This window comes from Gossypium arboreum, chromosome 1, assembly GCF_025698485.1.
Source record: "Gossypium arboreum isolate Shixiya-1 chromosome 1, ASM2569848v2, whole genome shotgun sequence".
Lineage (NCBI taxonomy): Eukaryota > Viridiplantae > Streptophyta > Magnoliopsida > Malvales > Malvaceae > Gossypium > Gossypium arboreum.
In genome coordinates, this window is record NC_069070.1 from 65,055,597 (window position 1) to 65,067,797 (window position 12,201).

At 36.0% G+C, this 12,201-nt stretch overlaps 2 protein-coding genes across 2 annotated transcripts; one reads left to right on the top strand and one right to left on the bottom strand.

The window, feature by feature from the left end:
* Positions 1–288: 288 nt before the first annotated feature.
* Positions 289–2,981, bottom strand: LOC108482944 (iron-sulfur assembly protein IscA-like 2, mitochondrial). The gene is made up of 4 exons (XM_017786058.2): positions 2,638–2,981; positions 1,796–1,926; positions 1,568–1,676; positions 289–564 (listed from the first exon to the last, which is right to left on the bottom strand). The coding sequence occupies exons 1-4, from the start codon at positions 2,833–2,835 to the stop codon at positions 499–501; spliced, it is 504 nt and encodes a 167-aa protein (XP_017641547.1). The 5' UTR covers positions 2,836–2,981; the 3' UTR covers positions 289–498.
* A 17-nt stretch (positions 2,982–2,998) lies between these two features.
* On the top strand, positions 2,999–3,829 carry LOC108482945 (glucosamine 6-phosphate N-acetyltransferase). Its single transcript, XM_017786059.2, has 2 exons — positions 2,999–3,139; positions 3,246–3,829. The coding sequence occupies exon 2, from the start codon at positions 3,263–3,265 to the stop codon at positions 3,734–3,736; it is 474 nt and encodes a 157-aa protein (XP_017641548.1). The 5' UTR covers positions 2,999–3,139; positions 3,246–3,262; the 3' UTR covers positions 3,737–3,829.
* The last annotated feature ends 8,372 nt before the right edge of the window (positions 3,830–12,201 follow it).

Consider the following 12,201-nt stretch of genomic DNA (forward strand, 5'->3'; position numbering starts at 1 on the left):
AAAGAGTATTTCCCTTGCTTGTTGCACCCTATTTATTAAGAATGTTGTTAGATTTTAGTGCTTTTAGATTAAATCACTTTTAGTTCACAAGGCAGTGTTACCATTCAACCATTTGTGACTGTAACTTGGAATTCATAAATTTAACCCAACCCCTTCTGGCCTATAAACTCAAAAATGTTCAATCGCCTCAAAACCAAACTTGAATCCTATATTACTCTCAAAACCAACACATATTTGATATTCAAACCCAAATACAGGTGATATTGAACTGGAAGAATGAAGTATCAATTTTAGAGAAAAGATTAAAAGAGTAACCAATCTCATTGAGAGGAAATTCCTCGTTACCAGATAATCAGCAGCCATTCTTACATTATGATATCCATCCCGAATCCAAACAACATAGAACTACGAGACCAAAGTATGCATATTATTTTGCAACTAAATAAATGTTATGACAAAAAAAAAATTGATTTACTATGAGCAATGTGCTTGAAACATCTACTGTTTCACCATGAATGAACTTTTACAACTGCACCCTCCAACTGCACTAGGATTTGTCGTCACCTGCACAAGAAATCAGAAATCAGACGCTACACCCTTGCTTAAAGCATGTCATACTCAGTAAAATTGTTAATGGAACCACCATAAATAAATAAAAAGGCAACAGTGTAGAACATCTACTACACTACAGCAGATCGCTACGTAGTTTTATTATGCAGAACAAAAGAGATCAAAGTGAAATAAGTGATTGACACAAATCTGGTGGGATTCATAAAAACCAGTTGATTTCGCATGTGATTTGTAATCTTTAGCACCATCTGGTTATGGCCAATCATATCATGCTGACGCATATTAGAAGTGATTCATATTTTCATGTACTTATGGATCAATAAATCTTCAGGTGTGTAAATGATTTGAAGTAAACATTTATGGAGCAATACATAAGCCCTATATTCTCCCAATGGTACTCCCTGCAATGTCGTTCATGTCTCATACGACAACCTTTTAGAATAAGCAAAAGCCTATTCAATGAATCACGGATACATTTAAACCTATTCAAGGTTTGACAATGTACTGAGAGGCTACATAGAACTTAACTCGGAAGATCATCTAATGGTTATACAAGGCATTACTGACTACAATGAGCTAATAGTATGCCTAAAGGAGCATATGAAATGTTTTCAAATCCTATAGAGAAATTAGGCATCTCAATTTCCGGTGTAGAACGAGAAAAAGGTTATCTTATCTGCCCAAACATGAGGAAAATTTGTCCGCTGTTTTATGGCTAGTCCTAGAGCTAACGTAACAATACAAACAATAGATTTAGTGGTGCCTAAACAACATCTACTGCATCGAAATTTAACATTTAACATTTCTAATGCAACCAGAAATGAAGAATATTTGCATCATATCGGAGTTCACAGTGGTTAATGCTAGCAGCATATCAACAAACTATTTAGAAAATTGTCATAGTTAATCACTTAGCTAGAGGGAAACTACTTGTCTTCTAGGATTTAAGACAACATCATCGAAAAATTTATGCACAGAAAAAGATAACACGGCTTACCACGAATGCAGAACGAATTAACTCCTCGACATAATCGATGGTTGCTCCTTTTACAAAATCATAGGAAATATCATCAACTACCAACTTTACCCCTTCCCTCACAAAAACTCTGCAAATAGAATATGATACAACGGGAAAATAAAAATGGTTAAAGCGGAAGGAAGAGAGAGAGAAATTAAGCATACTCTTCGTAAAACCAAAACGAAAAACAAAAGGAAACAAAGAAACCTGTCATCTGGGTTTGTTTTGTCATCCAAATCAAACACGTATTGAAACCCCGAACATCCACCGGTTTCTACACTCAATCGAAGCATCTTATGATCAGATGATTGCTCACTTGCTTGCAATTCTTTCATTCTCTGCAAGCCATGCTTAATGTCAGTGAAAAAAAAAAACAACTCTGGATTTTCTAAGGAGTTAACAAGGATATTTGCCACCAACCACTGAAGAAAAAAACCTTCAAGGGTTTTCATACAAATTTCAATGTAGTGGAAAACAAGGTATTGGCCTATTGGGTCTATACTGTCTCCTAAATTAAGCAATCTTAACAAGTTGAAAGTTTCTCTTTTTGAATAAACAAGTTAAAAAGTTAGAACCTTGCAAAAAAAGGGTAAGTTTTTTGCACTATAATTATAACAAGAAAATACTGAAAGAACAAAAATTACATAACTTTACATGAAAGGGGAAAAAATTGGGGCTGTGAGAGATGCCAGAACGTGAAATATGAATAAGAAAGAAATTGAATGAATGTTTCCATTTGAATGTAATCCTTATTCTCTCATAAGCTACATATTACACAAAAAGAAATTAAGAGAACTGAAAAGGTTCAATCTTTTCCTGCTCTTTCTCAGCATCCAAACGGACCTGTAGTCCCCAGTTAAATTACAAAACACACCCAAAAAAACAAACTTGATATGAGAAACCCAATAAAGCAATATACTAGACAAAATAAAACAAATCCCATATACAACAGAGAGTAGTAAAATAATACAAACGAAATCACAGAAGAACGATTCAGAAGAAAACATCAATCCCATACAGCAAAAAGGGAAAAGAAATCTAAATTTTACCTTTATGCAATTATCAGTCATGTGAACTGCATCGAGGGAAGGAGATGGAGATTCAGAAGAAGCCTCATGAAGAGCTGAAGAAGATGAAGAAAAAGAAGAGCTTAGAAGCTTATGGTTTTGCTTGATTCGAGCTATGAAAAATGGAGAAATGCGTTGAATCAATGATCTCGACATGGGAATTGAATTTAAAGCATTCATATAATGTTTTTCATGGCTCAAAGCTTCGATTTTTTTTCTTCCTTTTTTCAATGTAAATTTCTAGGTGTTTTTCTTTGGGAGGGGCAGATGAGGAAAAACAGGGGCTTGTGACAAGCACAATCTAAAACACCAACCAGACTCACGTGTCGTGTTTTCTTTCTTACAAGCTTCAAAAAGGGTCCAACTACAATTAATGAAAACTTAGGGGATTAATATGAAATTAAAAAAATCACAATACTCCTATATAACCATCCTGTTTAAATTAACTAGCCCTAGGTCAGAAATTGATCGAACACTACAACAGGTCAGAATTGTTATAACTCTATATTCCTTTTTATCTTTTTTTTTTCTGTTCATATTGAATGTTTTGTTCAATTAAAAGATACCCTTTTTCGTTTTGCCATGTACAGAATCAGAAAAAAAGGAAATGGAGAACTCTAATTCATCAATAGAAGGAAATAATTTGAGGGTTCGAAAGCTGGAACTTTCAGATAAAAGCAAAGGGTTTTTAGAGCTATTACGACAATTAACTGTTTGTGATTCAGTTTCTGATAAAGAATTCGAAGATAGGTTTAAGGAAATCAGCATGTATGGCGATGATCATGTTATTTGTGTGATCGAAGATGAAATTTCAGGTAAGATTATAGCTTCAGGGAGTGTGTTTATTGAGAAGAAGTTCATAAGGAAGTGTGGTAAAGTGGCCCACATTGAGGACGTGGTGGTCGATGCCGGTTCCAGAGGGACGCAATTGGGGAAGAAAATCGTGGGGTTTCTGGCGGATCACGCTCGTTCCATGGGGTGTTATAAGGTTATTTTGGATTGCGGTGATGAAAACAAAGTGTTTTATGAGAAATGTGGGTTTAAGAAGAAGGAGATTCAGATGGTTAAGTATTTTGTTTGAATGTAAGGGTTTTTCTTTCTTTACATACAATGCTTGTTTTGATGATGATATCAATGGCATTTTTCAGCTTATTTACAGCTGTTGGTGGATGAATTGTGTGCTTATGATGTATTACTGAACTGAGCATAGCACATGTGATGGGATTCGACTCTTCACTGTTCTTGAAATACCCGTGTTTGAGATACATTCCCACATTGGTATGTGTGGATATGGCTTCTGAGTAACATATCATTTTAGTGTTATATTTGAACTTTATGTAGGATCTTGTTTCTGATTATTCATGAAACCAGAAGCTAGATAACATCTTGTGGCTGAATTTTGCGAAACTGTTCATCTGGGTTTCAGCCTCACGGTAAGCTTCGAATGAGGCCTATTCTTTTTTCCTGGCAAAGTAGATGGTGCATCTTTCATGAATGTGTGTCATGGTGTTTTAAGGTAGCTTCAGCTTTAGACCTTTAGTGATCCTTGCCTTAATATGGACGGTATTTGTATATTGAATCCTACTCTAATTTAGGGCTAATTATGCATTTCATGTATACTCTTCTGCATAGGACAGCATTCCGTTCCGGAGAAACAATTTTCGGGTTAGGCTTAAGAATTGATAACTGTTGTTTGTTGATAGGGTGCCTTGGCTTATATAGATGAATTTATATATCGAGTTGTAGTGTTATTAAGTGGAAATTATGTGTTTTGTGTTGTTGGTTAGGCTTAAGAAATGATAACTGTTGTTTGTTGAGAGTGTTGGTTGCTTTAATATGGATGGATGGGACTATTGAATTGTAGTGTAATTAAGGGAAAATTATGCATGTATATCTTTATTCATCAGCATAGGACTTTGAAAACAATAGTTGGATAAGGCTTAACAGATGATACTGTGGTTGTTGAGAGTGTTACTTGCCTGAATATGGATGGATTAGTATATTGAATTGTACTGTAATTGGGCAAATTTTGGTGTTCATTTCGTTTTTACCTTGTGCATTCCACAGACAACCCGATTATCGGATTAGGCTTAAGAAATGATATTTTTGTTTGTTGATATTCTTGCATTGATTTGTGATGAAATGTTATGAAATATATCTTCATTCATCGTTCCTGCATATATTTACTTGCAACCAAATGACCTGAGTCTTATGCAATGGGACCGTAGCTGAAATTAATCTACCCTCGACAATGAACACTGCTAATATTATCATTCAGCTCATTTCATTTGCTGCTGCAAAATCCGGGGTGTATTCTATGATTACACCAACTTGGAGCTTAAACATAGTTTTTGAAAGATCTTATGGTGGATTTGGAACCTTAATTTTTTCATGTTAGTGAAGGGTTAACAAATATTGTTTTTCATGAACCCCAACCCGAAATTGACTTGAATTAGAAAACATAATTAACCCAATTGGTTATAGTTGTAATTGTGATTAGAGGAGATGGTAAAAGTAATGTCAATAAAGTAAAAGAAATTTGTATATTCATCTGATGTATGTATGTATGTTAATTTTTTTGTCGTTTTGGGTGTTAATGGCAGTGTACGGTTAGAGTATGTAAAAAGCAGCTTTCCTTTCAGTCGCTTGCATAAAACTCTACTTTTGCTTTAAAATAAAGAATGTTTAGCTTCCATTATTATGCTTGTTAAATTAAGTTCTAATGGAATTTATTATTCACTGTATTTTTATGGCATAATGATATATATATATATATATATATATATATGAAACAAAAATATTATACGTATTCATTAAAATTGGATGATTATGTGGTATTAATAAAATTATTCAACTTTTGTTCAAACAATCAAAAACCATTTTAATTTTTTGGGATAAATTTGAATAAATTGTGGTTTAATTCAAAAGGTTAAAATATGTTCTAACCCTTGTACTCTTCAGTATATTAGGAATTTAATATTTTTATTTTTATTTTAAAATTCAATCCTTTAATTTTCGGATTTAAAATTTCCTTTATTAAATTTATTCTTTTAAATTTGTTAGTGTGATAGTTCAATTTATTTTTTATAGCTTTGTAACAAAAAATGTTGTTATAATAAAACTAAAATTAAAATTTCTATTTTAATTGTGTTAGCAATTAAATTTACATTTTTAAATCTAAAAGAGTTAAAAGATGTCAAAACTATATACTAGTGTCACGGGGCTAGATCTTTCGTTTCGCAATCCGTTCGTCCAAACTTGTCTAAGTCAGCCTTAACTCAAGTGAGGGTTCCTTAAGAATTCCTCCAAGGCACCAATTTGTATAGTGAAAGCGGTTTATGCCAAAAAAAAGTAATAAAAGAACAACAGAAAGAGCGCACATAAGGTGTTTGAGTAAATGCTCTCAATATTCTCTTATTCACAAAGAATAATGAAACAATGAATGGAGTGGGTACAAATGAGGTGGAGGCTCTCTACTTATAGTTGAGCTCCCCCAAAACTGATAGTCAAGATTACAATACAGTGACGGACGAGATTCATCCTATCTCTTAAATTATGGGATTTACAAGATATGCCATATCAAATCTAATCTAATCTTTACAATATTAGTTACCAAAATAGCCTAAGTTGCCATATCTTTATTATTGGGCCTACCAAGCTTCAATTTAATAGGCTTCTCCAACAGGTTATCGAATAGGGCTAGTTCTTGCGAGCCAAATGATCCTCATCTACACAATAGACCTCCATCAGATGCATTTAGTGCAATGGTCACGGGCTTTGAATTGTGGCCTATGACATTCTCTCCCTCGCAATGCCTTCGTTGTGACTTTCGAATGGCACTGACTTGATTCGCCTCAATCTTGTCTTGACGCCTTAGCTTTTCCCTTCCTTCGGGACTTCTGCTTCGGCTTACATCACTTCTTAACTCGAATCGCCCTACTCGTTGCATTTACTCTAGTCAACTGTCCAACTTGCATCACTTCTTTTTCCTTAAAGTCTGAAACACTACCACCTCTCTCATAGGTGGAAGCCTTGTCGATGGCTTAGCCAACTTAGACGCTTCTCTCTAATTGAGCCTCATTAGTCCCAACTTCACTATTTTCATCACAACTTTTTCCTCTAAGTTCGATGACAAACTCACCTCTTCCTTGGGTAGAAGCCCCTCCGATGACTCACCAAGCTCAGACGTTGCCTTTCCTTTGACTACATTTGAACAGTTCCGCAACTCATGCTGACCACGGCAGAAGAAGCACTTTACTTGCTTCTTTTTGCTCCTCTTTACTCTCTTGGCTTCGAATTTTCCCTTGCTCGAACCAAGCTTCTTGAGCTCCTTATTTGCTCCATCGTCCCCTTCGATGACAAACTTCTTCGGACACTTCCGCAACCTATGCAGACCATGACATAAGAAGCACTCTACTGGCTTCTTCTCGCTTTCGTCGTCCTTGACTTTGACACCTCTTGCGCTCGAACCAAGTCCCAAGGTTTTACCTACCGGCTTCTCTTTCTTAGAAAGTGCGAATTTCTTCAGACATTTCTACAATATATGTGGACCGCCGCAGAGAAAGCATTTTAACTTGTCCATTTTCTTGTTGGGTTTCTTCTTCCCAACTCGTGGTTTCCCATTACCACCATTGTCACCGTTGCAATTGGTATCAACATCTTCCTTGTGATCCTTTTCACATACGCCCCTTTTCTTGGGCTTGGAAGACCCAGGCTTGTCTTTCCCTAGACTAAGCTTGACTACAGACTCTACTACCATCATGGCTTCTGACAGCTTTTGGACACCTCTTTGTTCCACCTTCTGTTTGACCAATGACTTCAATCTATTCTGAAAAGCAAGAAGTTCTTTTTTCTCAGTCACATTTGAAACTTGGAGCATAAGTTCCTTGAACTCTCGAACATACTCCTCCACTGCGCCTTGTTGCGTTATCCCTTGCAACTTTGCCCGAGCTTCTTCCTCGATAAATTCTGGGTAAAATTGTCCCTTCAACTCACATTGGAACTCTTGCCACGTTCCAATCTCACATTGCATTTTATCTATGGTCCTGCCTCGCCACCATAAAAACGCAATATCAGTAAGAAACATTGAAACAATGTTTACCTTAACCACATCATCCACGATGCTTTTGGCACGAAAGTAGTTTTCCATCCTCCACAAGAAATTGTCCACGTTGCATGCAGACCTTGTCCCCACAAACTCTTTTGGCTTTGGGACATCCTCGTAATTGAGTGCTACACTTGACACTCGTTTCCCAACGATTGTTTGGCACAAGGTCAGCTCTCTTTCAAGCTCCTCTATTCTTGTGCTTAAAGCCATCGTCGTGGCCATTATTTCCTCCTTCAAAGCCATCACCATGGCCTCGAAAGCATTGTTCCTCTCTATCAGCTTCTTCCTTTGGGAATCTAGTAACTCTTGCATGCTATCCCTATTGGAAGTGAGACACATGGTCACAAAGTCTCTAGATTGCTCCTTCAAGTCCTCAATGCTTTCCCTAAGCACATTGTCTGACTCTTTTGCGCCCTCCATGGATTCCTCAAGTTTATCCACGCATTCCTTAACAGTCGACAACATCTCCCTTAAAGACTTTCTGGCCCACCTTTGTTCAAACCCTTCTTTCAACATCCTAATGGTGCCTTCGAACCAATAGCTCAGATACCACTTATCACGAGGCTAGATCTTTCATCTCATGATCCATGTGGCCTTAGGCGATTTGTTCGTCCAAACTCGCCTAAGTCAGCCTTAACTCAAGTGAGGATTCCTTAAGAACTCCTCTAAGGCACCAATTTGTATAGTGAAAGCCATTTATGCCAAAAGAACTCCAAAAAGAGCACACACAAGGTGTTTGAGTAAATGCTCTCAATATTCTCTTATTCACAAAGAATAATGAAACAATAAATGGGGTGAGTACAAATGAGGAGGAGGCTTTCTATTTATAGTTGAGCTCCCCCAAAATCGACAGTCAAGATTACAATACATTGATGGACGAGATTCATCCTATCCCTTAAATCATGGGATTTACAAGATATGTCATATCAAATCTAATCTAATCTTTACAAGATATGGTTCTATCAATCTTCTAAGATTAGTTACCAAAATAGCCTAAGTTGCCATATCTTCATTATCGGGTCAACCAAGCTTCAATCTGACAGGCTTCTCCAATAGGTTACCGAATCGGGCTAGTTCTTGCAAGCCAAATGATCCGCATCTACACAATAGACCTCCATTGAATGCATTTGGTGAGATAGTCACGGGCCTTAAATTGCAGCCCGTGACACTAGAAGGCCCTCTAGATGGAATAAAAATTAAAAATTGATTATTTATAAAGCTTCAATAAAAAATTTAAATAAAAACACAACAAAATGAAAACTCTTTACGTTATAAATAATTTATTTTTAATTAAAATTTATTATTAGTCCTTGTATTATGCATAGGTTGTGGATTTAAATTATTTATTTTATACTTTTTGAATTTAAGATTTCAATTTTGACCAAACGGTGTTTATTAAATTTATTAAGTACTGTTATTTCCAAAATTCGATTCGACAAATACACTGTCACACGTACAATGCCATGTCAACTTTGCTATTTTCACATATTATTCACAAAAACCAATTAATGGACTTATAATTTATTGTTAGTATCAAGATTGAAATTTTAAAATTCAAAAAATATAGAGACTATGAATGATTCAATTGGAGAACAATGACTAAATCTACAACTAATACCCCACACCCGACCTAGTCGTCGGATCCAAATATGTGCATATTACGTTGTCAAAGCAACTCAAACTAACTCAATGTGTCTCCACAAATTAAACTTATAATATTGTTAAAATCAAATCAAACATCATTTGTATCCATATACATGCATTATATGTAACGCCCCTTACCCACGTCCTACGCCGGGACGAGGTACAAAACATTACTGGCCTTTAACATATACTTTAACGCAAACTGGGCCTTACAAATTCATCCGATCTTAAAAATATTCAAACATAAACACCATGTCCCTTCTACGGCCCACGTGGCCTTTAACATGCTTCAAGGGTGGTTCGGGACTAAACTGAGAACTTCTAAAAATTTTATTTTACAACACTTAGGAAAAATTTTCCACGTTGAGAGAGTCACACATCCATGTGGGTAGGCCGTGTGGATTTCACACGCCCGTGTGGATTTTACACACCCATGTGGTTAGGACACGCCCGTGTCCTCAACCCTTGTAACTCTTTGTTTATGATGTCAACATTAATTAAAGGTCACACGACCAAGTCACACGCTCATGTGCTAGGCCGTGTAGCGAATTAAATTTTTACATTTAAGGTGCAGACTTCACACGGCCTGGGCACATGCCCGTGTCCTGAGGCCGTGCCTTCCACACGGTTAAGACACATGGTCGTGTCTCTTCCCGTATATTTACTACCATGCATACTGACTTGCAAAACTAGGGTGCAGGGGACACATGGCAGGACAACACGCCCATGGGGCTGACCGTGTGTCACACACGGCCTAGACACATGCCTGTGTGTCTACTCATGTGGATAACTTTGAGGCTATTTTCCAAGCCCTTTTGTCACCCTCACTAACACCTGCACACTCATATATGTCAATGGTGATTATCATGGGATAAATGGGTTACTTAAACATCCATAGCTTTAACTCATGCATGACAATTACATGCCAAAATATACATATTTGGGACTCCATAACTTATTAGGTTCATTCAAAGCATTACCTTACTTTAAACCATGCTATAACTCAACCGAGTGACATCAATCATCCATCAAGCATAGATTTCATATTTTTATCATCCGATGTCAGCAACCAACTCATCACACACCTTAAGGGTAATAACACATTTCATACATGCATCAATATCTAGGGTTACAACCCAATAATCAATATGAGTCATACTTTATAGCCATATACAAAATGAATTAGTATACCAATATGAGCCATCATTTTGGCTAACCAATATGACACATATAAAAAAATACTAAGTCCCCTATACATGCCATACTCAAATGTATTAAACAAATATACCCCAAAAGATTTGTTGATAGTGTGATTTGAGCTCTGACATCCACGATTCCTGAGCTAGCTTGGTGATGCTAAGAAAAAGGGAAAAGAGAGAGGGGGTAAGCATAAAGCTTAGTAAGTTGTATGTAACTAATAAACAACGTAGATTATAAAATTTCATGAATTAAACATACTACTAATAACCACCACATTAGCAATTTACACACAATGGACATAGTGAGCATTGACAATAAATGTCATTGAACTTTATAACTTATATTACTCTTTCTTACTATGCTAAATTTTTCTATCATGAATCGAATTCCATACTCATGAGGTTTACGTACATACTTGTACTACTCATAGCTTGTTCATATTTCTCCATCTCTTAACCTTGATTTTGAATGGCCCGTTGAACCACTTGGAATACGGAAGGACGTTTGGGATTATCATACACTAAATAGGGTGCCAAAGCCATGATCCAGACATGGTCTTACATGGAACTACACATCGATGCCATATCCCAGATATAGTCTTATACGAAGTCTCGAATCGGTGCCGACGCCATGGTCTTACACGGGACCTTATATCGATGCCAACATGGTCTTACACGGGATCTCATAAATCATGGTCTCATGATATCCAAATCCTAAGTATTCTTTAGGGTCACTTGGGATTTCCAAGATACAAAGCTATCATCAAATTGTTGTTGAATCATCTCAAGTCAAATTCCATAAAGGCATATACACACATTTCATACAACATCAAGCATTAAAAATGTGATAATGAAATTGTTGAATTACTTACACACAACTTACCTCGGTCCCAAAATAGTACTAACTTTACGTTTTAGTCCAAAACTTTACTTTTCCTTCGGTTTAGGTCCAGACTCCGTTTTTCTTGATCTATAATACCAAATTTAACTTGTTTAATAATCACATTGTTGAAATCGACCCCTAATTCATACTTTAGTAAAATTACCTTTTTATCCCTAACTTTTCACTTATTTATAATTTAGTCCCTAGGCTCGTAAAATGAAATGCATGCATTTTCTTTGTTACTCAAGCCTAGCCGAATTTTTCTTGTACTCATAACAGCCCACATTACTCATTAAAAATAGATTTTTATCACTCAATTTACACCTTTTTCAATTTAGTCCTTTTTAGGTGTTTTCATGCAAAATTACTTAGTAAAAGATGTTAAACACACATCAAGCTCACATATTCCTTTATTAAACATCAAAAAACATGCATGTCACACATGGGTAAATTTTTAAACATAAACCCTACTTCAAAATAAGGGTGGAAATAGGTAAATCAAGCTACGAGATCTTCAAAAATGTAAAGAACATTAAAAACAGGCTAGGGAACACTTACTATTGAGCTTGAAAATGTCAAAAACCCTAGCTATGGAGAGCTTAGAAATTTCGGCAGCCATATGAAGAAGATGAGTCAAATTTTTCTTTAATTTTCCCTTTTTATTCTTTTAATTACTAATTGACCAAAATGTCCTAAGGCGTTTCTTTCAAATT

Excerpts from the sequence above, each read along its gene's own strand:
- LOC108482944 (XM_017786058.2), bottom strand. The coding sequence starts at position 2,835 with ATGAATGCTTTAAATTCAATTCCCATGTCGAGATCATTGATTCAACGC. Across the intron at positions 1,677-1,795 it reads AAAACAAACCCAGATGACAG|AGTTTTTGTGAGGGAAGGGG; the intron begins GTTTCTTTGTTT and ends TTCTATTTGCAG. Across the intron at positions 565-1,567 it reads TAATTCGTTCTGCATTCGTG|GTGACGACAAATCCTAGTGC; the intron begins GTAAGCCGTGTT and ends TTTCTTGTGCAG.
- LOC108482945 (XM_017786059.2), top strand. The coding sequence starts at position 3,263 with ATGGAGAACTCTAATTCATCAATAGAAGGAAATAATTTGAGGGTTCGA.